The sequence below is a fragment of the Zootermopsis nevadensis genome, unplaced genomic scaffold, assembly GCF_977971745.1.
Source record: "Zootermopsis nevadensis isolate Lab colony 2312 unplaced genomic scaffold, Znev_1.0 Znev_ptg000007l, whole genome shotgun sequence".
In the NCBI taxonomy this organism is placed as follows: Eukaryota; Metazoa; Arthropoda; class Insecta; order Blattodea; family Termopsidae; genus Zootermopsis; species Zootermopsis nevadensis.
Window position 1 is genome coordinate 1,923,273 of NW_028259139.1, and position 20,265 is coordinate 1,943,537.

At 37.6% G+C, this 20,265-nt stretch overlaps 1 protein-coding gene across 10 annotated transcripts; it reads right to left on the reverse strand.

Moving 5' to 3' along the window:
- Positions 1-1,100: 1,100 nt before the first annotated feature.
- LOC110835490 (aldehyde dehydrogenase, dimeric NADP-preferring-like) lies at positions 1,101-20,264 on the reverse strand. Of its 10 annotated transcripts, none has more exons than XM_087343927.1 (13): positions 19,412-19,621; positions 17,717-17,779; positions 15,709-15,852; positions 15,535-15,630; positions 13,790-14,011; positions 12,498-12,661; positions 12,124-12,354; positions 10,774-10,971; positions 9,020-9,135; positions 7,122-7,257; positions 5,021-5,171; positions 3,576-3,693; positions 1,101-1,508 (listed from the first exon to the last, which is right to left on the reverse strand). In XM_087343927.1, the coding sequence occupies exons 2-12, from the start codon at positions 17,732-17,734 to the stop codon at positions 3,604-3,606; spliced, it is 1,566 nt and encodes a 521-aa protein (XP_087200053.1). In that variant the 5' UTR covers positions 17,735-17,779; positions 19,412-19,621; the 3' UTR covers positions 1,101-1,508; positions 3,576-3,603. The 10 variants fall into 10 exon arrangements, with proteins under 10 accessions (XP_087200053.1, XP_087200054.1, XP_087200048.1 ...); XM_087343928.1 differs by having other exon boundaries at positions 1,101-1,562; XM_087343922.1 differs by lacking the exons at positions 1,101-1,508; positions 19,412-19,621 and adding exons at positions 2,202-3,026; positions 20,148-20,264.
- Between the last annotated feature and the right edge of the window lies 1 nt (position 20,265).

Sequence of the window (20,265 nt, forward strand, 5' to 3'; positions counted from 1 at the left end):
ACTCACTCACTCTGTGGTGCAGAAATTTCTTTGAAAAGTCGATTTTATACTTGGCTTAAAAGAGTAGGATACAAAAACTACCGTTGTTCATGTTCCAAACAAAACATTTCGAGTACTTGAATACGAACCAGTTTGGAAACCATTGATTTAAAACAACTTTTACGAACAGAAATTCAGTACCTTGAACGGGGGAACAGCCGTAAGATAAATTCTGCCTGGAGTGCGTCTAATAACTGGAATACATTAGCCAATTCTAGCAAAACATGGTAGGAAGGTCGTCACGGTGTTACGTGTGTCTGTAATTAAAGCAGCAAGTATTGATTTCTTGCTTCGAAAGATTACAAACATATTCACAAATTTTTTGCACATGACTAAAACTTCTAAATTTGTCACTATGCGAAACAGAAAAAGTTATTTTTTAAAAAAATAAATAAAAAATAAACGACAGCCGAGTTCATCCTGTTCTGCGCCAGTATTTCGAAAGATGCAGGATAAATATAGAAAACATTACATGCAGTCATATTTGGAGTCATGTGTTTTAGGGTCCTTAGGATTAAACCTTATTTTCTTTAATACTAGCCAGCACTATTAGCATTTGTACTAATTGTGCAACATATATTTCATGTGACCGTTTACAACGATGTTTTACGCCAAAATATTTACAGCAGCTTCCTTCCTGTTTTCCATTTCATAAAAATAACGCTTCAAGAAAAATCATACATTTTTTAAAGATATAATACAGCACACTGAAAATCTCTTAATTGAATACTTGCACTGAATGACGCAAATAGTATTCTCGTCTCGACAAGTTCGCACGGCTGCCATATTCGTATTGTTGATAAGTGGTTAAAATGTACCTGGGAATATTGCCAACATGATGTTTATAAACTCAATTACATAAAAATCAGTAAATTAGTGCATACAATACCGATCACTTCTTTTAGAACCATTGCAGGGATTTCGTGTTATTTTAGACACACCTACATTGCCAATCGAAAGTTGAACAAATGCACCAGCCACTTGATCCCAGTTTGAAACAAGCATAACAGCCGTGCTTCGCATTCTGGGGGGGTGGGGGGGAATACAGCCTCCAAACAATATTCGGATCCCCAATGAATATTTTAATTTCTGTTTGGACACTGTATGAGTATGCACAAACAATCACATACCCCAATAACAAAATGTATGTAGTTCAGGAACATAACACCAACACAAGAATTTTCCACTGAACCCACTTATTTTTCATGTCAGTACATAGTATACATTACAAAAATTTGCATAAGGTACAACTGCATGCATTATAATGCGTTCTTTATACAAAATGCAAGAAAATAATGCAATATAGGGCTGGCCATGTCTGTCTGTCCATCTATATCTTCTTCTTCTTCTTCTATGGCTCTCCGGTCCATGGCCTCCTCAATTCTCCTCTTCCATTCGGTCCTCTGTTAGGTCCGTCTGTCCGAGGTTTTTACGGTGCAAGGTTGTTAGCCTTGCGACCAACCCCCAGCCTGGAAGACCAGGATACCTGTCTTAGTCTGACCTCTCCCTGTTGACCAATCTGGCTAGGGGTAGATGTCAGACTGTGAGCTTGAGTAAACTCGGTGAACATGGCAACCAAGGTAAATACAGTAACCATGGAAACTGGGGTAGCCAAGATAGCCAATGTAAACATGAGAATGTTTCCAATAAGGGCGGCCATGGTAGCAAAGGTAACCATGGCAACCAAGATATTTAACTATGGTAGTCAAGGTGGAACAAAGGCACGAATGTTTGTGTTGGTCACTCAAGGTTATGAAAGATGAGGGTAGGCAAGGACAGACAATGTTTGGTAGCGGTAGTAATTAAAAGAACCATGAGAGCCAAGGTAAACAAGGCAAGTTTTTTTTTAAAGTGTTCTGTGTGACGACAGGTCCATATGAACAGGATCCTTCCATCCTTTTCTCGGACTGGGACCTGTTCATATACGTTCTTGGCAGATGATCCAGAAGTGGTTTGCCATTGCCTTCTTCTGTGTGTGAATGGAGTAATTGTTGGGATGCCACGGAGGAAAACTCCATGTTGCCTAGACCACGGCCTTGCCCAACACAAGTTATAAATTCGGGCACCCTGAGGTTATGTTGGTGAGGCAATATCTGGTCAGATGTTGCGCTAGGGTGGGGAAGGTGAAGCTCTATATTTAGAATCCAATACTTGCAAAAGAACACATTTGTAAAATTGAGTGTATTCTGGTGCAGTTTACACTTTCATAGTCATGTTAACATTGGTAAATGTTTTGCTACATTCTGGCCATTTCAAGTCTAGGACCCAGACACAGAAGGTGTTAAGAAAAGAAAATGCCAGGCATCCAGCCTATGGTAGCCATTCTTGTGATATCAGTACTTTTAGTACAGTGCCAGTAGTACATCACATGTCACCATGTTTTACTAGAAACATTTTTCTTTTCTTCATCTTATAACGCTCATTCACACTAAAACAAACTTTTTCAAGATGATTTAACCCAAAATGACTTTTATTTTTAATCTTTGTATAAATCTCTATTCATTCAGCTCCTTCTTTTTTAAAAGAAACTTTAATCACTATGAAGAGAACTGCCCAAGTATTTTAATGCATAAAACTTAAAACACTTCACGGAATGTGTTTTGACACGATTGAGCAACATAAAAACATGAATATTTGATTCTGTAATAAACTCTTTGCGACATGTAGCCTCTTCAACTAGCAGACAGAGATAAACCGCTACAAACAATTCAACAACTGTTAATCTGATATATATTTTTGAATTGTCACAGCAATGCACATGACAAGGAAATATTATGATGCCCCTCTCTGTGTTCTACAGACAAACAAACATAGTCCTCAATGTCTCTGTTACATCTCACTTATAGACGTAATAAGCCACTGGTGCATCTTTAAGAAAGTCTGCAATGTTAGAAGTTTGATTTCTTATTAAATGAAGTTTACAATGGCTTGACCATTAATCTTCAATTCTCCACTGGCACCACCATTTCCAAATATCCATAAAGACCCTGTGAAACATTAAATACACCATGATGCAACAGTGGTTCAATTCCAATTTCTGGTTTGATTGTATCTTACCTCTGTTACCCACTATTTTCAGATGATTTGTCATTCTCAGTTTCCTCAGTTTCCTTAGTGGTGTATGGAACACAACCATTTGATTTCGGTGCTACGAGTTAGATCAAGGGGCAGAGTCTGACAGTGAAGATTGAAACAGAATTTTAAAAGGAAACAATGAAGAAGAAAAAAAGATAGAGATGAATGGATAACAACAGAATACAAGATGGCTGTCTTCTGGGTTGTAGTGCTGCAGAGTCTGGTAGAAGTTTACCAACATTTCAGAGGTCCTTGCTGCCTCCATCATCAGGACAATGAGGCAGCAAGGGCCTCAAACATTGGTAAATTTATATCAGACTACATAGCCCTACAACTCAGAAGACAGAAATCTTCATACTCATCGCCCTGATGATGAAGGCAGTATGACCTCTGAAACGATGGTAAACATTGACCAGACTACACAGCACAACAACCCAGAAGACGGAAATCTTCATACTCACCACTGTGAGAACCTCAAGTCTTACATCCTTATACTTCCTTCACTCCAATGGATTTCAGGTTATGCAGAAGGTCTGATGCCTTTCTACCGACAACATTCAACAGTCCAGATGGGTTTCTCTGCAAAAGTACAAAATCATTAACCGTGGTATGAAACAAATCAGAGATGCTGACAGACACACCCCACAAGTTCAGATATTCAAGTGACTAACAAAGGAACCTCCACTCCCTCCAAACGTCTTCATGGTGTGGCACTTCAATGTAGGAACATCTTCACCATTATTCTACGATACGTCAAACAAAACAAGGAACAGGGCCTAAGGTCACAGGAAGAGGGAATTCAGTATATAATGAAAGGAAAAGGAATTGAATGTAATGAGGGAAAAGACTAGAAACTGTGGTGACATTTTCAACACCAGCTAGAAGAGGAGTGGCTAAAACGTACGCATTCTGCATGAAAGTATCGATTCCACATTAATTTATTTTTATACCCCAGCCACATGAAGGTAGCTTGGTGCTTGCTAACCTGCACGAGCAGCCCACGTTTTGTCAACACACACTGCAATGCATATTTTTTTTAAACACACGTAACATGCAGTTTATCTACCAGATTTTGTTCAATACTTTGTGCTCATCTTGCAACGTCTCTGAGAAAGCGGTATCTTGAGACAGTCTTTGTATAAGGAAACCTAAACACTTACTTGCCATACGGCCAGCAGTGTGCATCAGGGGGCATGAAAGAGCTTGCAAGAGCTTCTTAATTTTTGGCCAACATTCTGAGCCCCATTATCAACATAGAAGATGTCGGATTATATAAGCCATACATCACTATCGAAACACTGATACAGACACATCCATATGATGTATTTTGTGTTTCTGCTCTCTAGAAGGCCAGCCAAAAATAGTACAAACTTTCTTCCTCATTAATAAAGTGTGATCAACAAAAACCACTTATCTCATTCTTTAACAGAACATCATGCTGTAAGAAAATGCAAATTAACAGGCAACATGGAAAGTATTACAAAATAGAGTTCTTAATATTTCAAGGAAAACCAAAATGGGGAAGCTCAGTTTTTTTATTATTTGGTGTTCCGTCTGACGACAGGTCCATATGAACAGGATCCTTCCATCCTTTTCTCGGACTGGGACCTGTTCATATACGTTCTTGGCAGATGATCCAGAAGTGGTTTGCCATTGCCTTCTTCTGTGTGTGAATGGAGTAATTGTTGGGATGCCACGGAGGAAAACTCCGTGTTGCCTAGACCACGGCCTTGCCCAACACAAGTTATAAATTCGGGCACCGCCGGGAATCGAACCCGAGACCCCCAGGATTACAAGGCCAGCGTTCTAACCACTAGACCACCGTGGCGAAGCTCAGTAATAAAAATAATTTGTTCGCGCAGAACTCTAAAAATCAAATAACAAGGTTTACTGTATCAGTCCTTACCTTTGAAATGGATCTGAAGACAACCGTGGCTGTCACGCCAAAAGCAAACATAATCAGATAAGGTAGGAATTTCAGGCTCAAGCCTTTCCTCTTTTTCAACAGGAAACTCATAAAGTCTATCTTCTTCTGAGAATATGGTGGGTATCTGGCACTGTAATATAAAAAAATTCTAGTGACCCATTCAAATATTTCTATTTATCATTATTTAGACAATATCAAAGCAGAAACAGTCAGAATCTTGACACAAAAGAACATTATTACACCAAACAAAAGGCGCAGCCTCAGCATCATCATAATGGTAGACTTTTGATCATTTACAAATAACACAAGCTTTTATTTTACAAGTTGTTACCAAGAGATAACATGAGAGTGTTAAACTCTGAACTTTAAAGCAACTGCTCTGTATAGCCCATAACTTACGGTTTTGGAAATGACTGCAAATAAATACCAACATAACTTTAGTTACAACAAATTTCTATTTAAAACTAGTTTGTGATAATTCTGATCCAGTCCTAGAAGTCATCATGATTCAGTTAAAAGCTGCAACATTTGGATGTACTACAGCCAAGTCATGCCTTATTTTTGAACCCATGTAAAGTCAATTTGCATGATATACGAGGGTCGCTCATTAAGTAATGCCCCACATTTTTTTTCTCAGCCAATAATGAAGATAGAAAAGTGCACTTTTACATGCTTGAGATTTGATGTTTCCCGCGTTCGTGTACGGAGTTTCAAATGATTCCAACCGATAGCGGAGCTGTAGTGAACTGTTAAAATGGCGTCTGTGAACGACTCTCGTTACAAACAACGAGCTGTAATTGAATTCTTTGTTGCTGAAAAAGAAACGGTGGTGAACATTCATAAACGTTTGTGTGCTGTGTATGAAAGCTGTGCAGTCGATAGGAGCACCGTTGGTCGCTGGGCTAAGAGAGTTAAAGCTTCAGGAAGTGAAGAAACCGAGCTCCGTGATCTGCCGCGCTCTGGACGTCCTGCCACATCCACCACTCCAGACATGTTGAACCGCGCGGATGCCATTATTCGTGAGGATCGGCGCATCACAACTCGACAATTGGCCCAACAGCTTTCAGTCAGCAATGGAAGTGTGATTGCAATTATCCGGGCTCTTGCATATTCGAAGGTGTGCGCAAGATGGGTTCCACGAAGTCTCACAGCAGACCACAGGATTCAAAGGAAAACGATTTCTTCTGAATTGTTGGAGCGTTTCGATGCTGAGGGAGAGATCTTTCTGTCCCGGATCATTACAGGTGACGAAACCTGGATACACCACTTTGAGCCAGAGACAAAAAGGCAGTCAATGGAGTGGCATCATCCTCAATCACCGAGAAAGAAGAAATTCAAGACAACTTCCTCCGCCGGAAAAGTCATGATGACTGTCTTTTGGGACAGTGATGGGGTCATTCTTGTGGATGTGATGCCAAGAGGTGCGACCATCAATTCAGACGCGTACATCAGGACCCTGAAAACCCTCAAGAAGCGTTTCCGACGAGTTCGGCCTCACAAGCATCCAGCAGAAATTTTGCTCCTGCACGACATTGCACGCCCTCACACAAGTCTGAGAACCCGGGAAGAAATCACCAAATTGGGTTGGACGGTGCTGCCCCATCCACCCTACAGTCCAGATCTGGCACCCTCCGACTTCCATCTCTTTGGGCCACTTAAAGATGCTATCCGCGGAACAAGGTTTGAAGATGACGAGAACGTGATTCAAGCAGTGAGGACATGGCTACGTGCACAGGACAAGAGCTGGTACCGGCAAGGCATGCACGCATTTGTTCCATGCTCGCGTAAAACCGTACAAGTTGATGGTGACTATGTGGAAAAATAGTATGTGTAAAGGAAACATTGATTTATGTTGTCACTAAATTTGAGCCATCTTGAATAAATATGTTCTGAGGAAAAAAATGTGGGGCATTACTTAATGAGCGACCCTCGTATAATGTTAAATTTATCAGCCTTCTTTGTTCGTATTTCAGTCATATACATATGGTATTTTCCCTATTTCTTTTAACATAAGAACCTTTATCACCAGGAATAAGAACATTCTACTGAATTTTGATGGGCTTCAAGCGTATTTACTTACGATGCCAGCTTTTCTGCTACTGGGTTGAAGTCTTTAACAAGGCAACTCTTCTTGTGTGTGAAGGTGTTGAAACTGTACACACCATGGTATGACCCCATGCCACTGTAGCCAACACCACCAAAAGGCATACTGTCTACTGCAGAAGAAAATAATCATAATCTGTTTTAAATTCTGTCTTTCCAAGGAAAAATTTCAAAACAAGGAATCAGATATGAAATATAAAAAATTAATTTTCACCATAAGTCACTTCAACCTGGACCAGAGTTTACAATACAGTACCCTTTCAAATTCAACCCTGTCATCCACATCATAAATACATAATGCTGACAGACGGCTAAACAGGGCTCTAGCCCACTAAAGATAAGGTGGGATGAATCATGCCGAGTGCTGTGTGGCAGCGAGGTGGTGATAGAACCCTTTCAGGAAACCAAACAGCACCAATCATATCCATGCCTTCTACCTATATAGGGCTCTTTGGGTGCTGGATATTAAATCTCCAATACATATGGAACCAAAATTGAGACCAACAGTATTAAAAATACAATATTAAGTCAGAAGCAACATACAGGAACTCCAGAACAAAGAACACCTACATGAAAGAGCAGGGGATACCTCAACAGGAAGTCAGCAGTTCCAGTATACCAGAGCAGGGAGGTAGCAATACTAGCAAACCTGTTAAACAGAGACACCTCAGACTCACTGTCTCCAAGACAACCACCATGAAATTTGTTGAAACTGATGTACATCATAGTAGTTTTCTATCAGGAACTTGCTTTGACAATGGCAGATACAGCACAAGTTCATGAAACCCGAGTTCACACAGACCAAATAAGACTCCAAGATCCTGTGTTTATGTCATATATCAGATTAATGCCTGTCCCATGCATGGGCACCCTTATCGCAGAAGACTTATTTCATTAATCTACGACTGTTAACGTCTTCAAAAACCTAACTGAAAAATCATAGGATGTTGAGATACAGAAGCATTTGACATATCTGACATAATGCATCAATCTCAAAGCCGGTTTTCTATGATTCCTTGATTATTTAATGTTGTTTTCAACGTAGCAACTAATAATATGAAGTTTCTGAATAATCAATTAGAAAATATATGAAAAGGCAGTTTTGGCGTCTTTTAAGGTGTCATCCCAGAAACTACTTGGAAAACCACAAAAACCTCAGTCTCAATAGCTGGTCACTAGGTCAGTATTAGAACCCTGGGCCTCCTGAATATGAACCACATGACTGAAATTTTCAGTTTTATAAGTATGACCCCCCCCCAAAGCCTACATGGCATGTAGCAGGACAGCTTTACTTTATAAGTACAATATTCTAGCCCTCTAGTGTTATGTGAAAATATTTTCTTGCATCTGTATCAAAATTTTACATGGGGAAAAATAAAAAAACAAAACAAAAAATTTAAGGAAACTTTACACCAAAGTTGAATACAATGGAAACCAGCAACAAATTACATAAGAATGGCCTTAGAAGAAGCATATGAATTACATTTTTAAAAACTTTTAACTTTCAGAAGGTTTTGGATGTTGAACAAAACACCAAATTCAGGATAAGGAAGTGGATAGCAAAAAATACATACCTAAACACATTAACATTCACAATTCCAGTTAATATTAATAATGTTAAGCAAATTTACAATCACCAACTAGCAAAGACATTGTAGATAAGGAAATAAAGTTGAGGCAATCTACTGTAAAACCAAAAACACAATGTAATGACCAAGTAAATGCAGAAAACAAGGACAAGACAGGGAGAAATACAATAAGAAGCACCGTGAGACAACAGAAGAGACTGGAAAGAGCTTCTGAAATATGATGACCCATGATTATGACTTTTGTACAAACCTGTCAGTGAAACTATCTCTAACAAGACAGGCTTACCTGCTGCATGCAAGACCGTATCATTACAGGAAATGCCTCCACATGATACATTTTCCACTAGCATCTTCATGGTTTTTGAATCATTTGTGAAAACGTAGAAAGCAAGTGGTTGGTCTCTGCAACAAAAACACGAAGTCAAGAGGTACTCAATATCTGATGGCTCAGAAGTATGATAAAATGCAAGAACTGTATGTGTACAAACATTTGTGTTTACACATTATTACATTCGGCATACTAAAAGTAACAGTGCACGAAAGACCGGAGCGCAACTGTCTCTAAAACTCACTTTCTTCACAATCACTCTTTTACCAGAATGTAAACAGAAAAGAACAACAAAAGTATGCCTCCAGCTTCAGATTTAGATAATGCAATTTACAAACAAGAACCTCTTAGCCATCTTCCTTCAGACCAGTTGAATATGTTACAGAGACTTAATCAGAATATCCTTTAAATGTTGCCATAATTGCTCTACAGGATTTAGTTAAGGAGAATGCGAGGATGTCTTAAGACAAGTGATAATCTAGATTAAAGCACATCGCCCTGATGTTCGGGGCAGCAAGGACCTCTGAAACATCGGTAAACATCTACCAGACTGTACGGCACAAGAACCCAGAAGACAGCGATCTATAACCAAGACGTTCACCAATAACAGACAGGAGAGGAGGTGATGGGAAAAATTTTGGTTACCAAGTGAATTGAAAAAGGTTTTTTCAGCATCTATGCGAACAGGAAAGGAGGTAATTCTTTGACCAATTGCTCTGAAGAAGAGGTGATTGAGAATGGCCCTTTCCAGGGCCTGGTGATATGAGAAGAAATAAGTCTTGGGGACATAGAAGAGGAGGAAGATTTAGTCAATGTTCAGAGACATAGGTGGCTGGGTGAGTAACTTGGGAGAAAACAGGTGAAACCAGGCATTGTAAGACTTGAGGTTCTCACAGTGGTGAGTATGAAGATATCCGTCTTCTGGGTTATTGCGCTGTGTAGTCTGGTCGATGTTAACCAACGTTTCAGAGGTCATACTGCCTCCATCATCAGGGCGATGAGTATGAAGTTTTCTGTCTTCTGGGTTGTTGCGCTGTGTAGTCTGGTCGATGTTAACCAACGTTTCAGAGGTCATACTGCCTCCTTCATCAGGGCGATGAGTATGAAGATTTCTGTCTTCTGGGTTGTTGCGCTGTGTAGTCTGGTCGATGTTTACCAACGTTTCAGAGGTCATACTGCCTCCATCATCAGGGCGATGAAGATTTCTGTCTTCTGGGTTGTTGCGCTGTGTATGACCTCTGAAACGGTGGTTAACATCGACCAGGCTACACAGCGCAACAACCCAGAAGACAGAAATCTTCATACTCTGATGACGGAGGCAGTATGACCTCTGAAACGTTGGTTAACATCGACCAGACTACACAGCGCAATAACCCAGAAGACGGATATCTTCAAACCAGGCATTGTTTAATCTGTAGCCATCTTCATTCTTAGTCATAAGAACGTCTGATTTCAACAGCTTCCTGAATACGCAGGGATGGTAGCTGCAAATGTTGGCTATGACAATGAACTCCAACCATGAAAATTGAAGAACAAGTAGCATCAAATGCCTATGGATTCATTGCTTCACAATTAATTCTGACTCAGAGCAGATGAGAGGGTCTAATCTGTGATGGCTGAAGAACAGGGCCAACTGGAAAAAAAATATGATTAATATAAAAAGTAATTTATAAATAGCTGCATGGCAATAACCACGTGGCTCACGTACTTACCGACTGGTTATGAAAGCAATGGCATCAGAAGGACTGTTCACATTTATAATGGGCAATATTGGTCCAAACACTTCCTCCTGCATGACAGGATCAGATGCTTTGACATCAATTAAAATAGTTGGGCTAATGAATCTCTCTGATGCATCAGTTTCACCACCAACTGCTATTCTTCCATTGTTCAAGAAAGACGTAAGTCGCCTGGTGGATGTACAAGAAATACAAAGTGATTTATAAATCCTCAACCTGTCAGTTATACAATTGTTTTGTGAATTTATTTTAACCTCGCCAATATTTGCCACAACACTGTATTATGAAGTATTCAAAAAAGATAATGAAAACGACTTGTTTAGTCATTGGTCCGTGTCAACGACAGGCACTGTCCTACAAATGAGCTGTGAAACACCTATTGTCAATTTCTCCAAAACTACACAACCTGGAAATAATTATTTGTAAGCATTCAAACTGCTGTATCTGTTGCCTACAAATAATTTTCAGTCCTAAGCAGACTATTTTTCACTTCAAAGATATGACTACTGCCCACTGACTGAATAACGGTTATTGCAAGGTGGTAGTTACCTTGGAGAACCACTGTGTACTGTGAGACTGAACTATAAACTCAGCTACATGGATGTATGTAAAAGCCAAATCTGCAATTGTACATGTTCAAGTGTGACTTAGAATCAGCAAATTACTTCTATGCAGCCAAAATCCTTACAACAGAGGCAGAATCTACTGTGTTCTGTAACACCATCAATGATTCTGTCATGTAAATGTGACTTCTGCGCATATAGAACTTACTCTAAAGTGTCTTTTGTTGAAAGAAATCTAACATTTTAGGGTTATACTAATAGCATAAATTCCTTTACAAGCATCAGTTAACCTCATATTATTAATTTTAAACTGATCACGATGTCATAAGCTACGGAAAAGAAATTTTAGATGGCCATCAGTTTCGTTTATCAATTATGGTTCTATTAACTTGTCCATATTTATGCAAATGTTAACTCATGTTTCTTTTTTACAAATCACAACCCCCAAAACTAAGTTCTTGCTTATAATGGAGATATTATTAATATTATTATGGCTTCAGACTAATATGGTAGACTGCATGAGATCAACAGGCAATGTGAGACAGTGCAGTGCAGTGTGACCCCCAAAGATAACTACAATCAATGTATTTTGAACTCAAACATTTTAAATTTCAGTGGTACTTGAGGGGACATTAAAATTAAAAGCTTACGAATAAAATTTTTCTTCTCCTTACAATTTTAGTGTGGTTTATAAACGCATACAACTTATACTCACATAAATACATTATTTCAAAATACATCAGGTGAAATGTCTACTTACTTGTAATGCTTATTGGAAACAATGCGACAAAAGTCTGGGGAGCTCTTCACATTACTGCCATACCATTCTTTTAGAATATCTTTGGCCTTCGCAACAAAGCTCGACTGGACTGCTTTAGAGCAGAGGATATAATCCGGTGCAATACAAGTTTGTCCAGCATTGATACATTTCCCCCAAAGAATTCGCTTTACTGTTATGTCCATATCTACAGAGTTATCAATGTACACTGGGCTGAAACAAACATAAATCATTGTCAATGTAAGCACACATGAATAGCGTGACTTAGTCAAATGCCACTGAAATTCTTTGCCCTTACTGCATGCAAGTAAACCCATTCCCTCTTCATTCACTCAACCTACAAGTTACAAACATACCTCTTGCCTCCAAGCTCAAGTGTAACAGGAGTGAGGTGCTGATTGGCCGCAGTCCTCACAATTTTACCAACACTTGTAGATCCTGTATAGAATATGTAATCAAATCGCTCCTTAAGTAACTCTGTAGTTTCTGGAACACCTCCCAACACTACATGGAAGCAATCCTATCAAATAAGTAGGATTTATTCATTAACAGTTACAAAAACACAAATGTTAGTTTACATCAAAGCGTGGAGTAGACTTTTGGATAGGTGATCTTGTAGCCTAAGTGGGTGCTGTGCTTTCTTGTACTAAATACACTTTCCTGGATAATTTTGGACCCTGAAGATGGTTTCACATAAATAAATAAACTTCTTGCAAGTATAATTTTATCTTCCAATATTGTATTTTATTCAAAACAAAATGTTTTCTCTTGTTAAACAATAAAATAAACAACTTACGTTCCCTGTCATAGCTGACGACACTGTGTAACAAAGATCTACTACTGATTTCAGGATAGGGACAATTAAAATATAAAAATTGCTGTCTTCAGACTCACCGCTGTGAAAACCACAAATCCTACATTAAAACATACTTTCCTATTTATTCCCATTACCATCCTTTCAAATACATTGTCTTTTCCATCATTTTAACAACACCCTGGAAGGGTGCTGAACAGAGATTAATTTTGAATTGCATTCTAATTGGATCCACCAATCACAACACTACCTCATGGCCTGGTGATATGAATATGAGTATTATATCTGTTAGTTACTTTACCCTGAAAATGTATCCTGCCAATTTCTCCAAAATATTGGTAAAATGTAAATAACAGTCATAAGAAACCACTCTGAAAACCAAGAGACTTTGATACATCATCACTTCAGTCTGAAGTTTTTAGATTCTTACCTACATTTGTATATTATTCATGAATTAAAACGAGAAGCCGAGAATAGGGACAACTGGAGAGCTCTGTTTGGGCAGAGCAATGGACCTGTCGTAAGACAGAACACTTAATAATAATAACCTACATTTGTATATTATTCATGAATTAAAACGAGAAGCCGAGAATAGGGACAACTGGAGAGCTCTGTTTGGGCAGAGCAATGGACCTGTCGTAAGACAGAACACTCAATAATAATAACCTACATTTGTATATTATTGGGATATCCTAAGCTTTCTGATCCTCTGTTCTTATAATTTTCATTCATCCTACTGATAATAAGACCCAAAACAGATAAAAATTGAAACCTTAGAAAACAAAATGTCACACAATTTTATAATCTATCTAATGCAATTAATGTACACATCACCTGGTCCAAGTACTTGGGGATAAGCTTCGCCATAAGGTTTCCAGATGCTGGAGACACCTCAGAAGGTTTGATGACAACACAGTTTCCTGCAGCGATGGCACCTACGACTGGCAGGAGTGTCAACTGAAGGGGGTAATTCCAGGCACCCATTATCAGCACAACTCCATATGGGTCATTGTAGATTAATAAACTGTCCATGACATTGACTAAATCTTTGGAAGGCTGCAACCGATAAGCCAATATATTTGCTAAAACAATGACTGAAACTTAAACCATAATCACCAAATTACTTTTAAAAAAAGGTGTTAAATTTACAGCAAAAATTACACTTCTGACTAGAATACTGTTAAAAACTGCTTCACCATAAATTTATTTTTAGTATAAAGTGAAGCTTTGGCAGCGATTGAAGTTGATGAGAGACTCTCAGGTTACAAGGCGAGTCAGGCAGCTGAATGGTGAATAAACCATATCTTCTGCCAATGTTTCGAGAACAATCTCTGCTCTCATCCTCGGGGCTGCTGAGTAGCAAATAGGATCCACTGTAGCATGCTCATCAAGCGCGCTACAAAGGATCAGATTTCTTATTTTTATTAGTTCTTCAAACACTTAAAAGTTCTGTACTAGTGTTATACCTTACACATTTCAAGTCGCATTCCTTAATGTACTTAATATATCCAATGTGTATAAGGGACTGCTTGATGATTGTGTAAGAGCACATCATATTTCTTATACCAGACATTAAAAATCTGATAATATTAATCACTGATGTTCCTCCAACCTTTAAGTTGTAAAGGAAGGCTTCTGTGCATTCAAGTGCAGAAGTTTACCTATAATACAGTCTGTGCCACTCAACCTAATCCTTTCCTTGCAGATAAAGGTTTTTCCAGGCTTGGCGTGATCTGATCTGTCCAATACTAAATAAATAAATAAAAATAAAATATATATATATAGTGTTTAGTTTAGGAAAGATTAATAAATGCCATACAATTGTCATGAAACAGTCAGCTAGTTCTTGCACAACCTGAAGCACTAGGCCTGGAACTAAGAAAAAGAGAGTGATTGTCTATGCTGATCTCTTCTGTCGTAATTCCGTGTAGACTTGTAGGTAGATAAGTTTGAGAGAAACATACTGTTTCCATCTTCAAGCCAGAAGACTGAGACATCAACATCTTCATCACCATGAGAACCCCAAATCTCACACGAAAACAATTGTTTTTTATCACTTCCCAGTCAATTTTGTTACGTCTGATAAACAGGATTCAACTGAAGCCAGAATGTGTCGACAAGTGATCTAATTCTTCGACTGCTAGATGATGACAATGATGGTGATAATGAATATGATTTCAAAAGTTTCTTAGACTATTTAAATAACAATAACAATAATGACAACAATAATAATTTCATGCACTCAAATCCAAGAATCAAAGTAAATGCAACAGATACCGATGTGAATCTACCAAATTGTGACTTACACAAAATTAACATTGTTTCAAGATCTCATATGTTATGACTGCAAGTAAAAATTCAATTGTAATTAACATAAATTCAGTAAGAGCTGGCTTAAAGATTCAGTGCATCTCAAATAATGCTCAAAATATGTTAACATAATGATCTCCGATTACTCACAAATTTTCATTTCACTTATTCCCACTACCTCTAACACAACAGAGGGAATGTTAAAAAAAAGTACGTGGACCAAATAACAGAAACAATAATTCATCAATAAACCATGTCATGTTTCTTACCTTCTCCGGCTCTGTCCACTCTTTTAGATGAAAGAGAGCATGTCTTACATCATTAATCACAACGTTGATTTCAAGCATAACGGCTTCTTGTTTGCTCTGCAATAAATTACATTTATTATAATGAATGTAGAACAAGAAAGTGCACTGCATTATCTGCAAAGCCATAAAGCCTACCTTCCGCAAATCTTCTGCCACGGCTTCAATCATCTCCACGGTGTTCTCCTCGACCATCGAGAGCAACTGTTTCAGCTGGCTCTCTCGAAAGGCAATGGTCCTTGTGCGCCCACTCTTGAAGGTATTACGAGCCTTCTGAACAATCTGCAAAAATGGGATCACTGTGTCTACTTCCTACAATGACAAATAACACAGATGCTGTTCTTCTGGGTTGTGACACAATGTAAATTTGTACACAGATACTAACACTTTGGAGAAACATTTCATATCCAACCTCAATCAAAATACAGGACAACACTGACATCTTCACAACTGTGAGAACCCCAAATTTCACACACTAATAAAGTTTATGGTAACTAAACTAAGTGTTTGGAATAACCACCTTAAATATAAATTTGTCCAAGAAAATTTCTTGTTCTTCTGTGCCGAGGTCAAGGAAGAGAGGAGCTATACCTCCACTCACCCCAAACGCCTACATGGGGTATAGTGGGACAAATTTTACTTTACTTACTCTGCTGTATCAGAAGCAGAAAATCAAACATAAATGTCAATACACGAAAGAAACAATAAGACTCAAATAAATACATCCATACCATCACAAGACTGATTACAAATGTGATTGCCAAGTTTTCAAAAGTTTTAGTGGTCAAGACTGCCTTGCTTGACATCAGTACAAAACTGTAATTTTTGAAACTCTTTCTACCAATTATGATAAAACAACAACATTGAAATAAATTAAGAACATCCTTTGTTGGAAGGAGCCAGTTTCAGCTACCAGCAATGTCATAAAACCTAGTCTTTATATGACAGGTAAATGTTCCAAAGCAAACATTTTATAAGACTGGCACTAGAATCTTTAATGTACAATTTTCAAGGACAAACAGTAAATCCAGAATATGGATCAATATCAGTACAAATGCAGTGACACATTAATTGTAATGGCTGGGTGTTCAGCAATACAATTTTATATTCTACTGAATTCTGTAAAGTTATTTCAATGGAAAAATGTGAACTAGTGAATACAAAATATTTGCCATTCTGAAGAAACACATCTTATATAAGAATTATGTACTGTTATATGTAAATGAAACAAATTCCATATACAGATGCTTTATTTTCATTGCTTTTCAAGTCTGCTTTATAATATATGTCATCCTGTGGTTGAATTCCTAACAGAAAAACAATTCCTGATTGTGTAAATAAGGAAGAACAACTGGCATGTTAACAATCAAGAAATGAAAACTTCAACATTGGGTACTAACAGAAGAAAAGCTGGAAGATATTAGAACTTGACTTAAATATTTTATTTGCACAAAAATTGGAAAATCAAAAGTGACTGCAAGAACTACTACAAAATTACTGAAACTACAGTCCTGTAAAACCACAGATGTGTGCACTTTGTATCCAAACTTTCCAGTAACCAGACTTAATTTCTGTAATTGGTATCTGCAGTCAGTGCAGATATTTAAAAACTGAAGTCTATAAAATCAATCCACATATAAAAGAACTTAGAAATCATCTATTTTGAAGTGTTTTGTAAATCCAGAAAACTACAAGATGTTAACCAGAATATGTTTAGACAGCATCAGATATGTATCTGGGCCAATGTGGAACATCTTCAGCATCTCCAGTAATGTAATTAATTAACATTCATGTTGCTGCAGTCTCACTGTTACCAAAGCTCACCACCTTGGAAAAGTAGCAATCAGCAGCATTCTATGTACCAGAAAAGCCATAGCTGCCAAAAAATCTCCTTGAATTATGAACTAATTACAATACCTCACTGCATAATTAATGTAGTTCTCTTTTTTAAAAATATCAAGATCATAACATGGGTATGTGATTTATGAAACCAGTCAATCACAGAAGGCATTACTACTTGAATTAACTTTCCTAAAAAAATTTAAGCAAAACTACACATAGTTAATTGGTAACATAAACTAAATAGTGAAAAAAGTAGTACATCTTTCAATTGTTTCCTCCTAAACAATCAAACTGATCTACTTACATCTGAATAGGTGGCCATTTCTATTTCTTGTTATGCACACAGCTATCCGAAACACAGGAAAACCTGGTAAAGCAAACAGCCAATGAAGAGTGAGAACAATAAAAACAAACCATACATCAGATACTTTATGAGAAAGTGTACTGATTGATGTTGGATATCATAAATGCAATAAACCCTGGACAGAAATGTACTCCTGATTGTGTACCTTAAAGATAAAGGGGCATGTGCTTTGTTAGTGACACTAAATTGGCATATAAATAGTCAATATACAGACTGGTTAATGAAGGAAAATACCTGCTCACACAAGAACTGTAAAACAGTAAGAGGATAGACTCAAAATATACAACTAAAATCTACTAGTCATTCAATTCTCTTGGTATGACACTAAAAGATGCTCTTCTATAAATTATTATAATTCCAGGCATTAGCATTTGTTTTCTTTCTGTATACTCATAAATGTTGAGCTGTTACTCAACTTCTTGATGCCCCTTTGACATGATGTCCTAAAAAAATTGTCTGAATAATGTAAAAATGATTAATGTTGTTGATTTCTTTAACATTAATAATTATGTAACCATGAGGGAAGTTCTCTGTGGAAGTAGTATTAAGCCACGAATTCAAAGTTAACTCGTTGTGAAATAAGCCTATCCTATAAGAAGGATGTCTACTGGGTTGTAGCACTATATAGTCACGTTTTAGTTTATCAGTGTTTCAGAGGTCCTTGCTGCCTCCATTATCAGGGTGATAAAATGTTTGTAAACTTCTACCATACTACATGGCTCTTCAACACGAGGACAGCCATCTTCAGACTCAGTGCTGTAAAAACCTCAAGTCTATACTAAGCCATGCTCATAAGTTTTCATAAAAAAGCTTACATAAACAGACATTAATCGATCTTTCTCATTTTGTGAACAAAATTTATGGCTTTCATTTGATGTATACGTGTTTATGACACCTCACGTATTAAGTAACCTATTTCTACCCAACAGTATGACACCAACACAATTACCAATAAATTATGCCCAAATATGAAACAAGAAACTTGGCCAGTTTATTCAAGTCCAACATGTCCTGCTACTTCTAATTAGGTTAGGATAATGTAGATCAGACCATTTTTGAAATATTCACCCCCGTGAGAATTTCAAATAGCTTAGATTATTTTTTCTGAAATCAGTATAGGTTCATTTCAGAAGTATTAAACTTCAAATCCATTACATAATATTACTTTAAAAAAAGTCCCTTATGCTTCCATTGTGTATTAATTCTAAGGAAACATCATATCTGCAGTGTTCAGACCAATTATAATGCATGTTTCATTGGTAATATTTTTGTGAACACAGAAACTTATTTTATAGTAAGTGATTGGCTGTCATGCATATGGGTATTGTCGAAGATTCACAAAAAAGCAACTAGCAACAAACAATAAATGTTCAGCAATAGGCTATATGTGATACCATACCACCTGTACAATCATAACAAACCTATCAAATTGCTAGTTTGTGAAAATGTCAGTGAATGTAGTGATCATTGAATACATCACATTGCACAAACTTCATATTTCATTGTTCTTTAGAAGTCACAATTACTCTCTACTACAAATGTTGCATGCAATTATCTTCTGGGAAAATTCATAGACAGCAAAAAAAGTAACATCCGCATTCGTGCTACATATCTCGCCCATCTCATCCTCCTTGCCTTTAACAAAGACTGCAACACAACAAACTCCTTGCAAAAAGTCCACTGCTGAACACATTCACAACAGTAATAATGATGCAAATGCTAACTGTAATCAGCAATACTGAAAAATTTAAAACTCCTTCCGCAGGTATTACACAAGAAAATACAGCAGATTATGTGCAAATTGCTTGATTAGCAACCGCAAATGCAAGTCACTGAATGTTTCAACTTGACCTTCCAAAAGCTGGTCCTTCAAGGTTTCCTTTCTATTCTGATAAATACGATGTCTTACGCAATGCTTACGCAATCTTCATACATTTCAAAATATACCGATTTTAGTAGGTCTGTATCGTAGGTTAAGATACATCCGGTCAGTTGTCTACCAAGAAACACTCAACAGTCTGAGCTCCTAACAGGAACAAGAAATAATTAAATAAATACATTAAATACTCGCAGTTCCAAAACCTCGCCGCTGGTATTTGAGCTTGAGTGCCTCCTTATCACGTACGGAGACATTTTCAAGTATCGGCCACATGTAAACTTATGGTTCATCCACATTACGCGATAACCGATACAATGGCTAGCTTTAAATGGCACTGTACTTTGTATTTCCTGATATAAATGTTAACACCAATAGTATAACTACACATTGTCAGTCTTACATTTATTTGCATGGATCACTGATTTCATTGCTAACCTAAATCAGGATCTCTTTACTCTCCTTGAAAAAGTTGACCACCGCGCTCGTACCTACTTTATAGTGCACACCAAAGAACCCAACCTCGTTGACAGTTACAAAGACACTCGAAGGAACGTAGTTAATCTCGTGAAAGGGAGGGGAAGAAGACGAAGTGACAGCATACACAGTGACA

What these genes read in the sequence shown, in the direction of transcription:
- LOC110835490 (XM_087343927.1), bottom strand. An exon ending in TGGCAGAAGATTTGCGGAAG is followed by an intron (nt 15,631 to 15,708) that starts GTAGGCTTTATG and finishes AATTTATTGCAG; the next exon opens with AGCAAACAAGAAGCCGTTAT. An exon ending in GTAGCAGAAAAGCTGGCATC is followed by an intron (nt 5,172 to 7,121) that starts GTAAGTAAATAC and finishes TTTATATTACAG; the next exon opens with TGCCAGATACCCACCATATT.